The following is a 21569-nucleotide window of genomic DNA, read 5'->3' on the forward strand; positions in this document are numbered from 1 at the left end:
ACACACAGACACCCTAACACCCTAACACCCTAACACCCTAACACCCTAACACACCCTAACACCCTAACACCCTAACACCCTAACACCCTAACCCCTACACCCTAACACCCTAACACCCTAACAACCCTAACACCCTAACACCCTAACACCCTAACACCCCTAACACCCCTAACACCCTAACACCCTAACACCCTAACACCCAACACCCCTAACACCCTAACACCCTAACACCCTAACACCCTAACACCCCTAACACCCTAACACCCTAACACCCCTAACACCCTAACACCCTAACACCCTAACAACACCCTAACACCCTAACACCCTAACACCCTAACACCCTAACACCCTAACACCCTAACACCCTAACACCCTAACACCCTAACACCCTAACACAACACCCTAACACCTACACCCTAACACCCTAACACCCTAACACCCTAACACCCTAACACCCTAACACCCTAACACCCTAACACCCTAACACCCTAACACCCTAACACCCTAACACCCTAACACCCTAACACCCTAACACCCTAACACCCTAACACCCTAACACCCTAACACCCTAACACCCTAACACCCTAACACCCTAACACCCTAACACCCTAACACCCTAACACCCTAACACCCTAACACCCTAACACCCTAACACCCTAACACCCTAACACCCTAACACCCTAACACCCTAACACCCTAACACCCTAACACCCTAACACCCTAACACCCTAACACCCTAACACCCTAACACCCTAACACCCTAACACCCTAACACCCTAACACCCTAACACCCTAACACCCTAACACCCTAACACCCTAACACCCTAACACCCTAACACCCTAACACCCTAACACCCTAACACCCTAACACCCTAACACCCTAACACCCTAACACCCTAACACCCTAACACCCTAACACCCTAACACCCTAACACCCTAACACCCTAACACCCTAACACCCTAACACCCTAACACCCTAACACCCTAACACCCTAACACCCTAACACCCTAACACCCTAACACCCTAACACCCTAACACCCTAACACCCTAACACCCTAACACCCTAACACCCTAACACCCTAACACCCTAACACCCTAACACCCTAACACCCTAACACCCTAACACCCTAACACCCTAACACCCTAACACCCTAACACCCTAACACCCTAACACCCTAACACCCTAACACCCTAACACCCTAACACCCTAACACCCTAACACCCTAACACCCTAACACCCTAACACCCTAACACCCTAACACCCTAACACCCTAACACCCTAACACCCTAACACCCTAACACCCTAACACCCTAACACCCTAACACCCTAACACCCTAACACCCTAACACCCTAACACCCTAACACCCTAACACCCTAACACCCTAACACCCTAACACCCTAACACCCTAACACCCTAACACCCTAACACCCTAACACCCTAACACCCTAACACCCTAACACCCTAACACCCTAACACCCTAACACCCTAACACCCTAACACCCTAACACCCTAACACCCTAACACCCTAACACCCTAACACCCTAACACCCTAACACCCTAACACCCGTTAGGTGGTTAGGTAGTTAGGGTGTTAGGTCTCAGTCGCTTAAAATTAACCTAAATAAACCTAACCGGTTAGGTAGATAAGTTAAAATAGCTTATAACAGTGTTAAACCTAACCGGTTAGGCCTATTCAAGTATTTTAAGCCGCCGAAGGCGGCCTATTCCATAGGAAACTTCGGTTAGGTCGATCTAACCGGTTAGGCCTAGGGAAGTGTTTTAAGCCGCCGAAGGCGGCCTATTCCATGGGGAATCTATGGTTAGCCCTAGGGAAGTGTTTTAAGCCGCCGAAGGCGGCCTATTCCATTAAAATTGATAGATTAAGCCTAGGAAGCCTAGGGAAGTGTTTTAAGCCGCCGAAGGCAGCCTATTCCATTAAAATTGATAGATTAAGCCTAGGGAAGTGTTTTAAGCCGCCGAAGGCAGCCTATTCCATTAAAATTGATAGATTAAGCCTAGGGAAGTGTTTTAAGCCGCCGAAGGCAGCCTATTCCATTAAAATTGATAGATTAAGCCTAGGGAAGTGTTTTAAGCCGCCGAAGGCGGCCTATTCCATAGGAATCTTCGGTTAGGTCGATCTAACCGGTTAGGCCTAGGGAAGTGTTTTAAGCCGCCGAAGGCGGCCTATTCCATTAAAATTGATAGATTAAGCCTAGGGAAGTGTTTTAAGCCGCCGAAGGCAGCCTATTCCATTAAAATCCTTTAATTAAGCCCAGTCAAGTGTTTTATGCCGCCAAAGGCGGCCCATTGCATGCCAAACCCCCCCTCCAAGAAATTGAATTTAATCAAAATTTCCCTAGATATAACCAGTTAGGTCACCTAACCAAAGATTCCCATGGAATAGGCCGCCTTCGGCGGCTTAAAACACTTGCCGAAGCTTAACCATAGAATTTCAAGGAATAGGCCGCCTTCGGCGGCTTAAAACACTTGCCAAAGCCTAACCATCGATTCCCATGGAATAGGCCGCCTTCGGCGGCTTAAAACACTTACCTTGGCCTAACCGGTTAGGTCGACCTAACCATGGAATTCCAAGGAATAGGCCGCCTTCGGCGGCTTAAAATCCTTGACTTGGCCTAACCGATTAGGTCCCCTAACCATAGATTTCCAAGGAATAGGCCGCCTTCGGCGGCTTAAAATCCTTGCCTTAGCCTAAAAATCCTTGCCTTAGCCTAACCGGTTAGGTCCCCTAACCATAGATTTCCAAGGAATAGGCCGCCTTCGGCGGCTTAAAATCCTTGCCTTAGCCTAAAAATCCTTGCCTTAGCCTAACCGGTTAGGTCCCCTAACCATAGATTTCCAAGGAATAGGCCGCCTTCGGCGGCTTAAAATCCTTGCCTTGGCCTAACCGGTTAGGTCCCCTAACCATAGATTTCCAAAGAATAGGCCGCCTTCGGCGGCTTAAAATCCTTGGCTTGGTCTAACCGGTTAGGTCTGGTTAGTGACGTTAGGTGACCTAGCCGGTTAGGGTGTGTCGCGCACCCGAAACATGATCAGAACCGTCGGTTAGGTCCAAATCTAACCGGTTAGGTCATCGCGCGCCTTATATAGACGAAAAACGAGTCCACCTAACCTTCACCTAACCAGCAACCTAACCTCAACCTAACCAGCATCCTAACTTCAGCCTAACCAGTTGCCTAACCGGTTAGATTACATTTTCGGAATAAAATCTCTTTTTTTTATATATATATTTTTTTATAAAAAAAAAATCCTAAAACTCCTAAATAAAATTTTTTTTTAAATCTTCATAAATCAAGCAAGATGATCTGTGTCTTTAAAAGAACGACATTTCTTGTAAAACAAATTTCTCCAAACTGTAGCAATAATTTAAACGTTATTAATAAAGATCTAAGAAACATTTATCTCTTTTTTTTTTTTACAATATAGACAAACAGATCCTTTTGGTTTAACGCATTACCAAGCTTTTGCCATCTCGTTACAACTATAATGCGCTATTCTAAATACCAGAACATAAATAATTAGTCTTCTGAAATAATCATATATTATTTAAACAATATGAACCATAGTATTTAAAAAAAAAAACACTGCAAGGCAGTATTTCTATATAAATACACCTATATCGCTAGGACGCCCTTAAAGTTTTTTTTTCCTCTACCAAGAGAAGCTCCCAAGCCCCTGCTCCCCCAGGCAAAGAAACAAGCACCTTTCCCAAATAAAAGGACCTACTCCCCAGAGAAAAAGAAACATGTCCCGTCAAAATCAATATCCCGCTCCACTAAATCAATGATATTGTTGTTACATAATGGGTAGTCGCCTATCGGTTGAGTTTCGCGCTGACTCGACACTACAGTCTGGATCAGTAGAAACGCTGATTAAGCTACTATCAGTACAATTAACTATAATATTACACTCCGAGCGGTAAGAATGTAATGAGTTGGCAAGATTCGGGGTGAATGATAGTATGTATAAACACGTTGGAACAGCAGATTTGGCACAAACTATGTATTTTCAGGTATTATACTTACAGTAAACGCTAATTATGCTGTAACAGCATACGCAGGCTTATTGACTATTTGTCACAACTATGGGAGAGACGATGGATTACTCGCACTTAATTAATTATGATCAGTTCATAGTAGTTGTGCTTGTCTTCCAGAACGTGTTAGACACGACTGAAAGATGTACACTCGCGACAATTTCTACACAACTTGTTTCGGATTGAATTATACTAGACTTAACTACCAGTACACTGCGACTGGGCAAGAGATTTGTTAGAATACGGTGTACTCCCGTGGAACAAACACTAGAGTTACGACCTTGGAACACGGATAATGCGGCTAAGACAGACTCGACTTGAGGGTCGCGGAACTCGCATATATGTGGGTCATGTGTCGTCAGTAGCGCCATGATCTTTCGACACATGACGACCAAAAAGTCTCCACGGCCCAAGGTTCTTTCCGGAAAAGAATTCCGGGTGTCAGCAATGTGCAATACTACCGGTATTGCACACGGACGCGTGCGATCTACTTTGGTTCGGCGAGGTGGCTGACCCCTACGTTACATTGTAAAACCCTAACCCCCCCTCAGAATCACAGTGATAGGCATGAGGGGTTGGGAATTACCTCAAATTCTACGGCCATCGCTACTTATACTGCCCCTTTTGCTGCATCCTACTCTCACAAACTTTAAAACAATGCTGCACCATGACGGATGTGTATTTCTTTTAATATAATTCTCTCAAAAAAAAAAAGGAATACAAATAGTTCATTTATTTCAAATTGATTTTCTATCATAAATAAAGTAGTACTCTCAATTTTTTTCCATATGCCTACAACTCTATTTAATTAAAAAGTCACCTTGAAATATACTGACGACCGAAAGTAATACTAAATTAATACACTTTTTTTTCACGAATCATATAATACTTATATGAATTTGTTATCCGTTTTTCTTTGCCCATTACATGAGTTGACAATAAGACTTGGCAACACAGCTTTACTATCTTCCTTCAAATTGTTCAGCGATTCTCTGTTGAAATAACGAACAAACTCTGATGTAAAAGTTAATGTAATTCATCAAAAAAAAATTCCATCGTATTCCAAAGAAATTGTAAACAAAATTATTCATACCGGTTTGACAATGAATGATTTGAAAAATATAAAAAAAAAACAACTATCGCTGATTTATTTTCAAAAACAAAAAAAATGGTGCGTCAAACATCTTTTACCAAAATTAGCAAGATAATAAGTCAGCTCATTTCAACTTTTGTATGTTACCATCACGGATGAACCAGTCGGGTTACCCAGAATGGTATAGAACGGAAACCCGACTTGGTTCAAGGATAAATCCGACCAAAAACCATGTAGGATTGCCAATTAGCTGTGAATCAGCATACGTATTTGGCAATCCTACATAGTAAAAGGTTTCTCACCCTTGACGATGATCACAGATATACAGGGATTTTTCTCTAACGGAACATAGGATTGTAACTATAGCAATGAAGCACTTACATTAATAAAAACGCGTAGATAGTTAAATTTTAATGGTTACTTTAATTGCTTCTATTATAAATATCATTTTACTCAATTAGAGTGAGTCCGACCAAAACCTGTGAGGTAAAATTTTACCATGTAGGATTGCCAATTTTTCAAAAATACGTATGCTGATTGGCTAATTCACAGCAAATTGGCAATCCTACATTGTAAAATTTTACCTTACAGGATTTGGTCGGACTCACCCTTAATCTTGGTTACTACGTTTAACTAAATACAAAACACTAATTTGACTATAGTCAAATAACACGAAATCTCCAATGTTCCGCTGTTAGAGAAAAACGGGTCTTCACGGCGGGACATAGGAGATTTCGTGTTATTTGACTATAGTACTTTTTACTATAGTCAGTTTTCCATTTAGTTAAACGTAGTAACCAAGATTAATTGAGTAAAATGACATTTATAATAAAAGCAATTAAACTAAAATAACCATTAAATTGTAACTATCTACGCTAAAATGTATAGTAAGTGCTTCATTACTATATTAAATACCTGTTTCGCTTTAAAACCCTGTATTTAAGCCTACGGCACACTATGGTAGCATTCAGCAGAGGCAGTAACGTTACCATATTTCTTTTTTAAACTTCTATTGGATAAAATTAGAGGATCTAAGAGTAATAGCCAATAACACACCGCTCCCTCAACATTTGTCTCTGCTGAATGCTACCATGCTGGATTTCTCGTGCTAGAATGCTTGCTGTGAGGACCAATGAGATTATTATATTTAATTCACAACTGAATCATCATTGGTCGCTTCACAGCAAGCATTCTAGCACGAGAAATCCAGCATAGTGTGCCGTAGGCTTCTGTGAAAAATTTTTTCAATGTTTTCCTTTCTAGTACTGAATTCACCACGTTGCATGCGAATGCTCTTCCGGCCGCCATTTTCCCCAGTTGGGCCGACCATACTTCTCCATGGTTAACAGAAATATGCAATGACAATTGAAAGCTATCATTTCAGCAGTATTGTCAAGTTCCTAACGAGTAAACATTTTTCAGAATTGCTACGATTTTTTTTTTTATGTAATATTAGGTGCACTATTAAAGGAGTAAAAATATTCTTTACAGATTGGATATTGGTTTTATCATCTATATACAAAAATGAGAAGAGCTCGCATAAAAGCAATGGCCACTGTACCAGTGAGACGTAAAATAGGGCAATCTTTACCTATAATTGAAACTAATGATGCTACGGAAAATGCGGATATGGATAACGCAACTTTCATTAATACACCGACATTGGAAGAAGCAACGCAAGATATTGCTAGCGATAATTTAAAAAGAACAGATTCCTGTAGTGTTTTGAAATGTGAACCAGGCGATGATTCTGTATTTTATAAAAATTTGACAGAAAAATGTGAAATAAAATTGCCAGAGGCTCCAGAGAAAGTAGTTGAACGCAAAAGCATGGAACAAGGTAAGCCTTCCTACTTACTTCAAATTTATAAAATAGCACTAATGTAACTTTAACAAAAAGGGTCCCCGCCAAAAGCAAACCGCTCTTGTTTCATGAGGCCTATACCAAGATTTGAGAGTGATGGGTGGATTAGGAGAAATAGCGTGCAAGGAAGTGGTGCAAGTGCTAGTGAATCTGAAGACGATAATAGAAAGACTCTATCTATTCCCAACAATCGTCTATGGGAAGATCAAACCCCTTTATTTGCTCAAAATGATAAGGAAAATCCTAATGCTATCCAAAATAATGTAGCTAAACTTAAAGCTGTTCAAAAGAGGCGAATAATGGTGTCTGAATCGGCAAGAAAATTGGCAGAAGCTAGAAGGGAATTCTTTCTAAAACATGAGAATAAAACACCCGATAAAAGTAAATTAACTATGTACGATCTAATATACTATAATCCCATATCGAACCCAATGAAAAAAGCAAAGGGGATATTGCCCCAAACAAAAAATTCTATACCGAGGTAAGCCTGCTTATATATCATTTCCAATGTGCCTAGGATTATTTTCAAAATCTTATAGGTACGAGGAATCCAGAGAGGAAGATGAGGAGGAGGAAAATGTAGATGATCCAGTAGCAATGCCAACACCCAGAGTTAAAGTTGGACCTGATGGTCAATTGATACTCGATGAACAAAGTTTAGTAATAGAGCGTTCTGATGTAAAAAAGCATAAACAGACATTTTCGAAGGAGGCTATACTGGACGATGACAACAATGGCGGTGGGTTTTACAAAAAACGTCAAAAGAGAAAGGAATGGTCAAAATGGGAGACGTTAAAATTTTACAAAGCTCTTAATACAGTGGGTACTGATTTCTTACTCATGCAAAGCTTATTTCCTAATCGAACGCGCCAGGAAATTAAATTAAAATATAAAAAGGAGGAAAAAATCAATCGAAAATTGATTGAAAAAGCTTTGGAGTTTCATCAAGAATTTGATACCGACTCGTTGGTGAAAGAATTAGGTAAGCAGTCGATTTACTAATTCATTCGTAAGATACGCAGAATGCTTCACACGTAACGGTTGACATGATTTTCCAGGTACTTATAATTATATTAAAAAGCTCTTGAGGATGAGGTGCGGCGATAAACGACATACGATTTCATTTACAAAATATGACCATATTTTTTATTATCACTTTTTGTGTTGGAGATGACATTTTTATTGGAAGAATTTTCATCAAAAGTTTGTGAAAAATCATGACAACTGTTACGCCCTCACGTATCATAGTTTTTAAGTTTTGATAATCCTCAAGCTTCCATGTACTTTGTAATAGCAACATTTGAAGAGTCTGTACAAACGATTTCCAAAACAGCAGAACCGGTAAAATCGTCCAATAAAAAGAATAAGAAGCGTATAAAGTTACAGAGGAAAAAAACGAAACGTAAGTACGAATTTGATTAAACTAGAAATGTTTAAATGATCGCACGCTGAGGAGTGAATTTTGTAGGATTAGCAGCAGCGAGCATTGGAGAAATGGATGATATCGAAGATGAAGACAATGTAACAGGTTTAAGAAATCCAGCTTTCCAAATTATCTCTATGGAGAATGAACAACCAAATAATACGATCGTACGAGGGAATAAGGTTTTAGAGAGGGAAGCGGAGGAGGAAGGAGAAGAAAAACGAGAAATGGAATTGAACGCTGATTCGGAAAGTGAGCAGGAGACTTACGTAGCTCGGCCTACGCGATCAGGAAGATTACCAAAAATAAAGAAAGCCAAACTACAAGCACCAGAAGTAAATCAAATGGATAGCAATTTTCTGCCGTATGATGTGATTGTTGTTCGTGATTTATTATTACCGAGCGAATATGAAGAGCTGATGGAGCGGACTTCTACCAATCCTGAAGATTATCTCGCTATTATCGAATCTGTTATACCGGACATCAAAAGTACAACCAGGGAATCGCTAATCGTTCTTCCAGACTCTACAAAGCATAAATTAGGAGAACAAGGTTGGCTAATTTTCATGGTAAACCCTGGTAAAAATCCGGATGAACCCGATATCACACCGGTACAACTTTCAGCGGAATTATTGGCAACTGTAACCGCTAAATTAATGAATGACGGCTCTACGAGTGGAGGACCCGAGTGATTTTTTTTTACGATTAATCGTTGATCATGATTATGAAAATTTCACCTACGTATGAGACGATTGAGTTATCGTAAAGAAAAGTCAAAACGAAAAGAACAAGATACGAAGATGGAAATTAAAGTGGTGTAGATTTTTGATAGACCTATGTAATGGCCATTAAATTCAGACGAACTAATTATGAATTCAAATGATATACAAAAATATATGTTTTTCTGTAATTAGTAATATATTAAACTTGTATGGTCATTGATTCTCTACATACTTTATTCCAGTGTCAGTTTTATTTTTTCGTAATTTTGTCAATGTGTGCATTATTATGTTGGTTTTAATAAAAAAAAAAGGCACACAATAATGAATTTATTTTATACATATAGGATAATCAATTTGAATTAAAGCTATGTGAAGTAAGGTTAAGTTATCCACATCTCTACCCTTAAATTTTGTGTTTGCTTATTAGAATTTACATTAACAAATAACGGTATCAGGAAATTCAATTATTTTCATTTGTTAAATTTCCAGAATAATTCGCGTCATGTGATCTTTTCTGCATGTTATTCACATTATTAATAAATTTTCAACCCGCGGAAAGAGGCAGATCATTTTGTTAAATGTTTAAAAGATTACGTTAAAATTGAGAATGGATGAAGAGCACTATCGTGCAGTAAATCTCGAGTTGGAGCTCCTCGATCGTAGTAGCTTACGTTCAATTGGTTACCTTACCGTGCAATAATTAAATAAAAAGTAACATTGACATAGAAATCAAATTGCAAAAATATTAATTACGAGGAATCAAACCTTGCACTATTCTTATTTCATAAAGTTTTCATATCTGGTTAACAAATATTTTTCGCATTCCTACTTTATCCCCCATAATGGAAAAGTTGATCTCATGGCAAAAGCAAGCTCCTTGACCCATGGATCTTACTCTTCCACTTCTGTGTACAGATTTCTTTGAGAAATTTAAAGTTGAAGCTAAGCTTAGTTTTGGAAAAAATCTATTGAAGGAATATATATAAGCACAATTATACTTTTTACTCAAATAACTATTGTAAGAATAGTTCTAGGACCTGGGTTCCACGGTGTCTTTCTTAAAAGTGATTTCGTTACATGCATTAAAAATGCCGTGCAATTCACTACCACCTAAATTTCCCTTTAGCTAAAATCAATTTGGTTGAAAACAGTAAATGCAAATATGGTAGTTTGGAGCAGAATCTTAACCTGTTGAAGCTGTGATAAATTGTTGAACAGTAGAAGAGACTAAATTTTCAGTGACTTAATTTTATTGAAAAACTTGTCCCTCTATTTTGTACAAAAGGATATCTTGTCAGGTTAGAAAATATCGTCCCCTTCTTTGGCCCTTTAAGCCTGTAACCAATAGCGGTCTATTGTGCTAGCCTTAAGTCAGTTCGAGCTCTTATAATAGCTTTCACCGAGAAACTGTCTCCATGGCAAGTATTTGACGCGCACAAATATTTATCCCACCAAGGAATTACAGATCTTATACAGCAAATGTTGTTCTTTATAGTTCAGAATAATATGTGTAAATAACATTAATTTTGTAAATTTTAGTGCGATCTTTAGCTTCATTTTGTATTTGGCCTTTATAAAAATACAGGCTAAAAATTCTCTTACATTCTAAGATCTTAATAAAGAACAATAAGAAAAGAAATATGCTGTTGAAAGAAATAATTATTTCTTCAATGATGTTTTTCAGTCTTAAAACTATCAGTAACACAATTCGAGCGTATCGCAAGGTATCCATTTTGAGCTTTCCAAGGCATCCCAAAGATTATAATCTTGTTCTATTATGTCCCTATTCAATTTATCTATATCTATTGGCTGAGAATGCTCTAAAAATAAAAATAGTTAATACAAAAAATCAATTGTTTTAAATTTACTTGGAAAGGAAAATGTTTTTCAATGATATACCTATGAGCTCTAAATCATCTTCTTCTGGTTTCTGATCAGCCACATAACCATAGCCCTCGGATGTTGGTTCACTTTCGTAATAACCTTGTTGCCAAGCGCTGTAACTATTCCAATAAGACGATGTATCATAGTAGTTGTATGCCTCTGATCCAATGCTCGTTGTCGAGTAATCAGAAGATGATTGCGGTGGAGTTGTTCTATAAAAGATTAAGGACTTATTTAATTTGGCAAAGGCTTGCCATGCATCGTAAAAAGTAATACCCCGCTATTTTGTTCCAAGGCCTTGGAACTGCATTACAAATTTTCAAAGATTTGGTTCCAAGTCCTCTATAGCCATTCATAGCTACCAAACTATTCTTTTGCTCTTCCTCATTTGCAAATCTTACAAATCCATAACCTTTGCTAAAGCCAGAACTATCCAAAATAACTTTTGCAGTCCTTATAGAATTATATTTAGCAGCGAATGCTCTATACAATGAATAATCATCCACATCCGTAGACAAATCTCCAACCCAAATACTAAATTCCCTATCAGCAGCAGGTTTACCCGTAGTACTGGCATGATTTAATCTGAATCTAATTGGCTAAAACAATGAAAATATCACGGAGTGTATAAAACATAAAGGAAGCTATAAATTGTAAAGATTAATAAAAAAGTTAGGAATTTACTTACAGGATTGGAGCCAGGAATTGCCTTGCCATTCAACTTATGCATAGCATCCAGAGCCATTTCATCTGTTGGGAAATGTACAAAACAATAGCCTGCTGGTTCACCGGTATATCTATTTCTCATTACCTTAACCGTCTGAGGTTGTTCACCCATTTTGTGAAATGCATTCATGATAAAACTTTCTGTCATGTATGGTTCCAACTAAAATATTAGAACATCAACGCTACGGTGATAATTAACAGCAATTAACAACTTTGCATTTTTATGTTAATTCTACTTACACCACCCATCCACAACTGACACAACACCATTGGACCAGACATTTTTTGTTATTTTAAATTATATATTCTACTAGAACCAGAAATGAGGGAATAGATTGCTCATGAACGTCTATGCTGGTTTGCACGCCTTGGCCCAGGGGTGCCGTCGCTGCCGTGAGTGAGGTTGGCTTGGCCGGCTTGACAGTTGGCCGGCTTGGCTTTGGCTTGACAGGCAAACAAACGATTGCTTTCGAGCAGATGAAGGTTAGAGTTGGGGGGGAAGGAGGTGTAATTGGCATAGAGATACACAATGTTCTTTTGATTCAGGCCGGTTAATCCGGCATGCAGCTTGCAACGAGAATTCAAAGGACCATTTTAAGCAATTTTAAGGGCTTTCCACAACCAAGTGAATCAAGTTGTGTTCTGCAGTTGTGTATGTAATGACGCTGTCGGCATGCCTCTATGTATATGTCGACCCTGTGGTCAGCCAGTTTAAGGCATGGTGGGGAGCTAGGCCCCTAGGGTTTTCCCTTGAGTAGTGTTGGCGGCTTGTCACTTGTCAGCACACGTATATACAGAAATAACCATTGAACAAACTAAAACATTTTATTTATTAATACTTTTTATTCGAAATATTATTTGTGTAGTACAGTTTTAACATTCTCTATTAACCATTTTACAAACACATTAAATCTTTTCAGGCAGATGAAGATGAGTCGTGAATCAACAATAATAATCAACACGATATGTTAAATGATCCATTTTTGTGAAAACAATGAGAGCGGAAAGTGATTATAATATCAACTATTTTTCATTAATTGTGTAGTTAAAGTTTTTTCTAATGATTTCAATATATTATAAAAATGATAAATAAATACAGGGACAAATGATAATTTAGTTATGTGCAGCTTAATACATTCATATGTTAAAGGTAACTAATTAATAGGTTATCTCATTATAACTCTATGTATATAGTTACAACATTTACTATACTCTTAACGTTTCTAAGTTTTTTCTTTCATTAAGGGTGAGTCCGACCTAAACCTGTAAGGTAAAATTTTACCATGTAGGATTGCCAATTTGCTGTGAATTAGCCAATCAGCATATGTATTTTCGAAAAATTGGCAATTCTACATGGTAAAATTTTACCTTACAGGTTTTGGTAGGACTCACCCTAATACACTAAGCAAAATGTTTAGTAGTCATATTCATTGTATTAGTGGATTATTTTATTTTACTTCATAAAAAATATATTTTGTTCTTTTCTTTGCTTTAAAATAGTTTTAACTGCATGTAAATATTGTTTAGTTTGTTACGGGTAAAATGTCCACCTCAGGGACAGGTGGAGGATGTGTTAGTGAAGTAACACTAGCGATTAGTAAGACTAGGGTGTCTCAGACAGGAGTCGCAAAATCAACCGACAGCCCTGATTCAGATGGATCTACTCATTCAAACTCTTTTACCTTGCAAAGCTACACTTATCCTGAAAATGGAAACAATAATCCTGATGGTCGTTTGCTTCCATTGTCCTCCCATGACTTGAGAATTCCAATTGTTGGCTACGAGGTTATGGAAGAAAGGGCTAGATTTACTGTAAGTTTATTTAATGTATAAGATTAATTTAAAAAAATAATTATTCTATTATATTTTTGTTATTTTGGTACAGGTATACAAACTTCGTATAGAATTAAAAACTGGAGATTGTTGGTTTGTATTTAGAAGGTACACAGATTTTTTACGCTTGTTGACTCAATTAAAAAGACAAAAGCTTCCAACGTCAGAATTAAATCTGCCTAGAAAAAAATGGCTGGGTAGTAATTTTTCTCCCAGTTTCTTAGAAGAGCGTATCAATGGTCTTCAACAGTTTGTTAATGGAATATTAAGCAATACAATATTAATAGGAAATACATCAGTGAGAGAGTTTTTTTGTTTAGACGAACCTCCTACATTATCAGATACTGCAGAGGAATCTAGAGTAAGTTTTTAAGTTGCAAAAATGTAGCCTGTACCTATGTGGTTCTTCTCGGTAGGACCAAATTATATTTATAATAGGATAATTTATAGGCTATATTCGAAGCAATGGAAGATACAATATACCACCTGAGGAAACAGCTTAGAGAATGTGAAAATGCACTAGCATCTGAAACAACAGTCTCCAATGAGTTACGTTTAAAACTTTTCGAACTACAGAGGTAGGATATAAAATAAATTATTAACTCATGGTACAAAAAAAATTTAAAGTATGTATTACATTAATGCTCTATATATTTCTCTAGTTCGAGACGAGCGTGTTTGAAATGTGGAATGGTGCAAGATATTTAGGAAATTGAATTTATATTTTCAGACTATTTTTATAACTGCATTTCGTATATCAATATTTTAATAAATGATATTCCGTCAAGAATTTTTTGTATGCAATATATAATATTAATAGCTGAGAAGAGTCTGATAAGCCTTACGATATACATTTCACCTATAAAAATTTTCATGTGTAGTAACAAAATCTCTATATTTTGATATTTTATATACTTCTTTAAAATATAAGTATGGCTAATAAGAAATATTCTAAAATGATATAAGAACTCTATGTTATATATACATATATTACACATTAGCTCTCTTGGAGTAATTACGTCACAATATATTTTGTATAGACATTGCCATTAGCCAAGGCCCGTTGTACGATCACATATCAGGTGTTTTGATGTGCAATGTAATAAATAAAAATTTGAAGATCGCAAATTGTATTATTAGGAATTTATTAAATTTGTTGGTCCCTCTGTTGTACACGAGATTCCTGATTAACGATCGCACAACGGGCCTGAGGGACAATATGGTAGAGGCAGTATAGGCAAAGCTCTCATGTACAGCATAGCATGTGAAGATTTGAAAGCCAGCTAATCGAAATTTTCGCTTTCAGATTTTTGCTCGTTATATTGTTCATACACGCGAGGCTTGCCCCTATTTTTTCGTTACACTTACACCGGCCCTAAAGATTTTTTACGCGTTAAATTACGCGGATGGCAAAAAAATTAATGACGATTGTTTTTCGATGAATTATAATTTGAATTGTTGAATAAGTATTACTAACAACAAATGTATTTTAAATAACGCTTAAAAAAGAAACTTATAAATTTATTTATCATGTTATTATTTAAAATTGTTAGTAGTAATGTGATATTAAAATATGAAAGATATGATGTAAGAAATTAATCGTTACTAAAATCCTTTAAACTTTAAGTTTTTGTTTGCTTATAAAGATGAAGCTGTATGGAATGAACACTCAAAATGTAGGCGCCCCATCGATTCTTGTAAATATAAACATAAATATATTATACTACAAAAATCATACTAAATGCATTACTTGTAAGCAATACAGGACTGCATAAACAATAAATACATATATATATATATATATATATATATGAAACCTTTTCAAGTATGTGTGTACACTAAATAAATGGGAGGCAGTAGTAAATATTGAGTCTTCGAAAGACGTCAATTCCTGCTTCTAGGGTTCCACAAAGTAACACTAAATTAAAAATATTCTAAATGTATAGGAACCTAAAAGTTTTAAACTTTACCTTGAATCTTTTAATTGCGCGGCTTATTTTTTATTTTATATTATATTCCCGTAGCTTATAAATGAAGAAATTTTCACTCAGTCTCTCACTGAATATTTTGATTTAAAAATATATACGTAAACGTAGGTCCCACACATAGGCGGATATTTACGCGTGTATAATGCACATAAGAGTCTTACTCATATATTACTTGAGTTAAACCCACTCTAATATTAAATTTTTAATGGAAAATTAGTGATTGGCGCTGAAAAGATAATAAATTTATTAATGTTTTTGAAAATTTTTAAGATGAAATACGAGAATCTGCAAATAGAAAAAAATGCAATACATTTGTTGTGTAAAAACCTCAAGGTAAATTTTATAACTTTTATATATATATATATACTCTCCTCCACCTAGAATATTTTTAATATTGCTTTGCGCAGCTTCAAGGCCCTCTCGCTTATAGCAAAAATTCATGTCTTTCCATAATTTAATTTTAATACGGGATAAGTACAGATTAGATATGCTTTTGAAAATTGACCCGATGATAGACATGTACAAAAAATAACATGTTCATAAAATACAAAGGTTAAAAGAGACTTAACGCAAGGCTCACAGGACTCTCAGGTATATAAGTAGCAAACTCTTGATTTAGTTGATTTATAAGAAATATCAATTGGATGTATAGAACCTTTTGAAGAGTCTTTTGTACTTGCACTTATCGGGGGTCTACGTACAAATTTTTGCATATATATCTTTTAGAATTAAGCATATGAATAAATTTCTATGTTCTATCTCTGAGGTATCCCGTGTATCTCATTCTATATACCGTACATTGATCATTTCATGTAATTGCATAGAGTTGTGCAGGTTCTATACATGTACGTTTATATATATATATATATATATATACATAGAGAGAGAGAGAGTAAAACGATGTTTGTACTAGGTATTTGCTGCTTTTGTACATGCAAGAAGGGAGCGGTTCTCTCTCATTGACAGATTATTATAGAACCTTATGTTTCCTGGATTGCTAGAAATATGGAGGAATCACAAGGATTTTCATACGTTTCCATGTATGAATATATTTACATTATTCTACGTCCGATGCAGTAACGAGACACAGAATTTGCATCCAGTATGTGAATTTTTCTGCAAAACAAATTAGGTTTTAATAATCTTAACGAGATAATATTTAACAAATTAATCGTGCAGTATATTATATACGTGATAGATATATCTATATAGATAATATCCGTCTGGAGTGTTATCGACTTACCTGATAATTTGCTGCGTCTCTTTTTGTATACGTATATGTGATAAAGGAAAAGGCCGAAAAGAATAAATAGAAGGGCAAAGAGATATCCTAGGGTAGGTTCCGATACGATGGGCGTAACTGCGAGAAAAATGGCAACGAATAAAACTAGCCAGGGTACGAAGATTGGTACTCTGTAAGGGCGAGGTGCGTCAGGCTTGGTTCGTCTCATGACTATCAGAGCAACCATCGCGAGGCCGTAGAATACCCAAATGAGAAAGCTGGCTAAATTAATGAGAGACTTGATGTTTCCGAAGAGCATGCAGAGGAGTGTGAGCGAGCCCTGAAATGCTACCGATACAGCTGGAGTCATCTTTATGATGTGAACGTAGCTGAAGATTCTAGGCACGTGGCCTTCTTGACCGGCCACGTAACAGAGCCTGGTAACTCCAAATTGAATACTGAGTCCACAGCCAAAGGTGGCAAGTGTTACACCGAGAGGTATCGCGAAACCCAGCCACGAGGGCAGTACTTTTTCTGCCCAAAAAACAGCAACGGCCTTGGCATTGATCATTTCCGGTATGGTCAGGGCGGACATGTACATGAGATTCATGCCTACGTAAAGAATCGTTATGATCGGTACCGCGATCAATATACTTCTGAGGATATTGACCTCTGGCCTCTGAACTTCTTCAGTGACAATAGCCGCTGCTGTCCAACCATCGTAGGCCCAAAGTCCGCTGTAAAAGGCTAAAGCTATATCGCCAGCAGATGTAGTGGTTCCTTTAAATGGCTCGTTTAAGAGGTCCGTATTGCCAATTGCCAACCAGTATATTCCACCGCCAACCACCAGCATACAAGCGACCACCTTGCACATCGTGAAAACGTTCTGAACCTTCACGTACAGTTTAACGCTGGTCATGTTGATGTACGTCATCAGACCCAGAGCTAATATCGCTATAAGCTTCTCCACGTGACTCATAGACTCTTCGGACATATCTCCGAGGAAGCCTGAGAATGGCTGGACGCTGTACTCGGCAAAGGTCAACATAATTACAGCAACTTCCGCTGGCCGGAGCAGATAGACGTAGACCCAAGAGCATACGAATGCTGGTAGTTGACCAAAGTAAGCGTGCAACGGTGCGAATGCTTCCACGAAATAAGCGTACTCTGCTCCGGATCGTGGTACCACCGTACTCAATTCGGCAAAGGCCAGAGCACCCAGCATCGATAATATCCCACAAGTCAGCCAGATTATCAGGCAGAACCCCACGGATCCTGATCTGTTAAGTGCGTCAGCCGGTGAGACGAAAATTCCTGAGCCTGAAATAGATGAACATCTTCAATAAGACTGATTGCGCGATTGCATCTCGATCTATATATATATATATATTAGGTCTATACCTGATAAACCGACTATTCCTATTATCAACTTAAATAAACATTATATTAATAATTGATATATTATAGTTTTATTTCTTATACATGTATACGCGTTTTTGTTTGTTCAACGAGCGCGTGCAAAAATCTGTTTGCACAGCATTTAACCTTGTCAAATTTTAGACGATAATATTTCATTCTCAAAACAATATTTTTCTCTTTTTTTACTATCAATTACAACTGTTTAAATTTATTCATAAATTATATTATAGCTGGAGCTATATGCGCAAGTATAGGTTTCATACGATGCGATTACAAGACTTTTCCATTTCCCCTAGAATTGGTTTCATCTTGTTGATTCTAGTTCTTGTTATCTCTCATACTCGATTTAGACTTTATCATTTCTAAATGTCGATTCGTCATTATTTAATTTCACTATGAAAATGTAATTAAAATTCTTCTCCCTCAGTTAGTAATTTTTCAGTTGTTTATTAATTGCTTAATCGAATTTAGAAATAACCGATGCGAAAATATTTTTCTTACTGCAATTGTTTGATTTTTTCGCAATTGAGTCACGATTTATCACCAAGTTTCGTGCGATATCTACTAAATGCATAAGTATGTCAGAGTATAGTGATACGAATAATCAAAATTGTTAAGTAATTCAAACATTATTACAATAGTTTTGAAGAACAAGCTTTTCGTTAATTCTTCTGCGCATTATCTTATCAAAAATTCAAACGACTTTTGTCAAATATTTAAAGTTTATATCATTTCTTCAACCTTACTGTATTTAGTTGACTGAATAAAAAAAAAGAAGAAAAAACAGATAAACAAACATATCGTGCATTGTAATCTAATCATTGTGGTCGTATACTCGAATTTATACTACCGAGTAATAGACAGAATTAGAAATACACTTAATTAAGACCGTATCAAATTTTATTTAATTGATAATATTATCGATAATGATCATGTGAAAAATATGATCCATATTTCACATAATTGCATACATATTACATAATATATATATATATATATATATATATAGGTAATATAGTTGTACAAAATATAAACGCAAAAATCAGAAATACATTGTATAAGTCGGTTTTAAGAATGAAAGTAATTATATATAAATATATATAGAAATAGAAATGGAGGCACGATCGGAACTACTCTTTTGTGTTACTTAGCCGAACGTGATTCAGGCCTACATAATTATGCAGTTACGCGTTAACTAGACTCAAGTATACTTTTAATGATATTAAATGGATAATCTCTCTCATCGTTCTTATTCTTCTAGGATAATAGTATATCTTGCACGTCATTCTCGTATAAACTAGAGTTAGTGTTAGAGTCTCCTGATATGTTGGCGTGACATTGTAACCATTCTAAACTGTTTCAAAGGCATCGTGTCTCCGTATTAGAGAGAGCTTCATCTATTATCACAATAAGAAAGACTGGTGTATAAGCTCGGTATATACACACAACACACACACACATATATATATATATATATATTTAATCTATCCCACAGTATTTTAACTTTACCTGTATATATATATATATATATATATAACGCTATTCAAAATAGACGCCGACAAGTTCAATTTGATATTTGTGAATGAAAAGATATTTGTAAATAGTATTAAAAGACGAGAAAAAGAAACGCAAAAAAATGCCAAACGCTTCAACTTTTCGTCTAAACGGATATAAAAACTTTACAAGGTTAACAATTTCAACAATGCTGCGCTTGGTGGTAATTTGAATGATAAGCGTAAATACAAGGCGCACTGTAAAATATGCGTAGCTTAATTTATTTTTTCCAAGTTGATTAATAGAAAGAGAAAATGTATTAAGCGCGCGCCTTGTGTCATATCTCATTTAATAAACTGTTATCAAACCACGTGGAAACGCAGTAGCGCGGTCGCGAAAGGGAAACATTGGTTTTTCAAAGAATAAAATAAGAAGAAAATGACATACCGATCATAACAGCGAGAATAATGTTAACTGCACTGAAAAGGCCAAGCTCTCGCTTTAAGCCGACCTTGTTTTCTTTCTTCTCTTCATTTTTCTCCATCTTGGTCCAGGATTCGTTGGCAAGAGAAAATAAAAAGCAAAAGATAAAATGGACAATTATTTGTTGTAAAAGTTGTTCAATGTCAGCACTTATTGTAAGCCAAACGTATAACAACTGGAGTTGTGAGATAGAACTATAAGCGCGAAACCGAAAATTAATATCTGCTAATGCGCGAATTAATGTATACAGCAGGTGAACCGTCTTGGAGATGGCTGATATATACAAGTTGAAGTTGAAGCTCGTGACAGTATAGGAGTATCATCGCACAGCGCAGAGGCAGAAGCAACACGAACACGAGTAAAACATGTGCTCCTCTGTGCTGCTACTGGCTCGGCGAGACTGAAGCTAGTGTAATATCAGTAGCATATCGTGCACGGAAGAGATCCACGTCCAGTCAATCTCAGCCTATAGCTCCGGTCCACCGAGTGAGACTTTATGGGTAGAAAGTATATCCAACGCAGATCAGCAATTATCACTTTATGATCTTGGTGCGCCTAGAATCATTCTTAAGATAAAACATGCACCGTGAGTAACTGCTGTCTCGAAAAGCCTAATGTACACTCAAGACTCAATACACACTTTATTACCTAGTAGTGTAAGATTTATAAAACTTGAGTCGTTTAGAGAGTTCTACGCTCAAACGATAAGATTTATTGGTCACAGGCTTTCAGAGTCTTCACTGCATGCGCTTTCGTGCAATAACTGTCTGCCAATGCATACACCATGTATCGTGATTACGGATGATTATCGCCAACTTCGATAAAGAAATGTCAGCTGAATTGTTTGCTTACTCGAGATTCTTCAATGGATTTACGTACTTTTCAATTCTTTCATCTATAATCAGCAAATTTTCGGAATTTCTCCTAAGCTGGGCTTGTGCTACGTGTTCAAGAAAATTTCTTACGAGATAAGATAATACTTTAATGATGGTAACTTATGATCTATATATATGTATATACAATAGGAATAGAAGAGTACTTTATCTGGTCATTGCACAACATTAAGAACAATACGTACGATTGTTGCATAGATATATAGATATTTATTTATTTCTCTTTTAATAAACTTATATGCATGTATATATAATTATGAGATAAAGGGCTAAATATTTTCTTAGCATAAACAGCGGTTTTACAACCCCTGTAAAATGACCAAGAAAATGTCAATCACATATTTCTTGTAATGAAAAAGGGAATAATTTTTTTTACATATTGAAATAGAGCAAAATGAAATTCTCAATACATATAGCTTTTACTAAGATATTACTTAATTAGTAATATTTAAACCATCAGTTATAAAC

At 36.5% G+C, this 21569-nt stretch overlaps 4 protein-coding genes across 8 annotated transcripts; 2 read left to right on the forward strand and 2 right to left on the reverse strand.

Moving 5' to 3' along the window:
- The first annotated feature begins 6358 nt into the window (after positions 1 to 6358).
- LOC136783978 (transcription factor TFIIIB component B'' homolog) lies at positions 6359 to 9537 on the forward strand. 2 transcript variants are annotated; one of them, XM_066744428.1, is made up of 6 exons: positions 6359 to 6557; positions 6642 to 6990; positions 7051 to 7495; positions 7554 to 7996; positions 8348 to 8416; positions 8483 to 9537. In XM_066744428.1, exons 2-6 carry the CDS (start codon positions 6675 to 6677, stop codon positions 9127 to 9129), a joined length of 1920 nt encoding a protein of 639 aa, XP_066600525.1. In that variant the 5' UTR covers positions 6359 to 6557; positions 6642 to 6674; the 3' UTR covers positions 9130 to 9537. The 2 variants fall into 2 exon arrangements, with proteins under 2 accessions (XP_066600525.1, XP_066600524.1); XM_066744427.1 differs by having other exon boundaries at positions 6361 to 6557; positions 8309 to 8416.
- A 136-nt stretch (positions 9538 to 9673) lies between these two features.
- On the reverse strand, positions 9674 to 12194 carry LOC136783982 (tRNA selenocysteine 1-associated protein 1-like). Its single transcript, XM_066744433.1, has 5 exons — positions 12010 to 12194; positions 11732 to 11929; positions 11320 to 11642; positions 11059 to 11255; positions 9674 to 10979 (listed from the first exon to the last, which is right to left on the reverse strand). Exons 1-5 carry the CDS (start codon positions 12049 to 12051, stop codon positions 10855 to 10857), a joined length of 885 nt encoding a protein of 294 aa, XP_066600530.1. The 5' UTR covers positions 12052 to 12194; the 3' UTR covers positions 9674 to 10854.
- A 46-nt stretch (positions 12195 to 12240) lies between these two features.
- Positions 12241 to 15309, forward strand: LOC136783983 (sorting nexin-16-like). Of its 3 annotated transcripts, none has more exons than XM_066744436.1 (6): positions 12249 to 12421; positions 12690 to 12919; positions 13297 to 13581; positions 13655 to 13963; positions 14053 to 14180; positions 14265 to 15305. In XM_066744436.1, the coding sequence occupies exons 2-6, from the start codon at positions 12911 to 12913 to the stop codon at positions 14308 to 14310; spliced, it is 777 nt and encodes a 258-aa protein (XP_066600533.1). In that variant the 5' UTR covers positions 12249 to 12421; positions 12690 to 12910; the 3' UTR covers positions 14311 to 15305. The 3 variants fall into 3 exon arrangements, with proteins under 3 accessions (XP_066600534.1, XP_066600533.1, XP_066600531.1); XM_066744434.1 differs by lacking the exon at positions 12249 to 12421 and adding an exon at positions 12480 to 12556; XM_066744437.1 differs by having other exon boundaries at positions 12241 to 12919; positions 13325 to 13581; positions 14265 to 15309.
- Positions 15310 to 15359: 50 nt separating this feature from the next.
- Positions 15360 to 21197, reverse strand: LOC136783979 (b(0,+)-type amino acid transporter 1-like). 2 transcript variants are annotated; one of them, XM_066744430.1, is made up of 4 exons: positions 20857 to 21197; positions 20173 to 20763; positions 16834 to 18132; positions 15360 to 16706 (listed from the first exon to the last, which is right to left on the reverse strand). In XM_066744430.1, the coding sequence occupies exons 2-4, from the start codon at positions 20267 to 20269 to the stop codon at positions 16648 to 16650; spliced, it is 1455 nt and encodes a 484-aa protein (XP_066600527.1). In that variant the 5' UTR covers positions 20270 to 20763; positions 20857 to 21197; the 3' UTR covers positions 15360 to 16647. The 2 variants fall into 2 exon arrangements, with proteins under 2 accessions (XP_066600527.1, XP_066600526.1); XM_066744429.1 differs by having other exon boundaries at positions 20173 to 20774.
- Positions 21198 to 21569: the final 372 nt, after the last annotated feature.

This window comes from Prorops nasuta, unplaced genomic scaffold (assembly GCF_024137725.1).
Source record: "Prorops nasuta isolate Cenicafe-Biocafe unplaced genomic scaffold, Cenicafe_Pnas_1.2 PNAS00038, whole genome shotgun sequence".
Taxonomy (NCBI): domain Eukaryota; kingdom Metazoa; phylum Arthropoda; class Insecta; order Hymenoptera; family Bethylidae; genus Prorops; species Prorops nasuta.

Coding starts and splice junctions, on each gene's coding strand:
- LOC136783979 (XM_066744430.1), bottom strand. CDS start 20,269: ATGGAGAAAAATGAAGAGAAGAAAGAAAACAAGGTCGGCTTAAAGCGA. Junction 18,133..20,172: donor TATTCTCGCTGTTATGATCG/GTATGTCATTTT, acceptor CATCTATTTCAG/GCTCAGGAATTTTCGTCTCA. Junction 16,707..16,833: donor GAGACGCAGCAAATTATCAG/GTAAGTCGATAA, acceptor TTTGTTTTGCAG/AAAAATTCACATACTGGATG.
- LOC136783983 (XM_066744436.1), top strand. Junction 13,582..13,654: donor AAGAAAGGGCTAGATTTACT/GTAAGTTTATTT, acceptor ATTTTGGTACAG/GTATACAAACTTCGTATAGA. Junction 13,964..14,052: donor ATACTGCAGAGGAATCTAGA/GTAAGTTTTTAA, acceptor GATAATTTATAG/GCTATATTCGAAGCAATGGA.
- LOC136783982 (XM_066744433.1), bottom strand. CDS start 12,051: ATGTCTGGTCCAATGGTGTTGTGTCAGTTGTGGATGGGTGGT. Junction 11,643..11,731: donor CAATTCCTGGCTCCAATCCT/GTAAGTAAATTC, acceptor TCATTGTTTTAG/CCAATTAGATTCAGATTAAA. Junction 10,980..11,058: donor AGATGATTTAGAGCTCATAG/GTATATCATTGA, acceptor TTTTATTTTTAG/AGCATTCTCAGCCAATAGAT.
- LOC136783978 (XM_066744427.1), top strand. CDS start 6,675: ATGAGAAGAGCTCGCATAAAAGCAATGGCCACTGTACCAGTGAGACGT. Junction 6,991..7,050: donor ACGCAAAAGCATGGAACAAG/GTAAGCCTTCCT, acceptor TTTAACAAAAAG/GGTCCCCGCCAAAAGCAAAC. Junction 7,496..7,553: donor ACAAAAAATTCTATACCGAG/GTAAGCCTGCTT, acceptor AAAATCTTATAG/GTACGAGGAATCCAGAGAGG.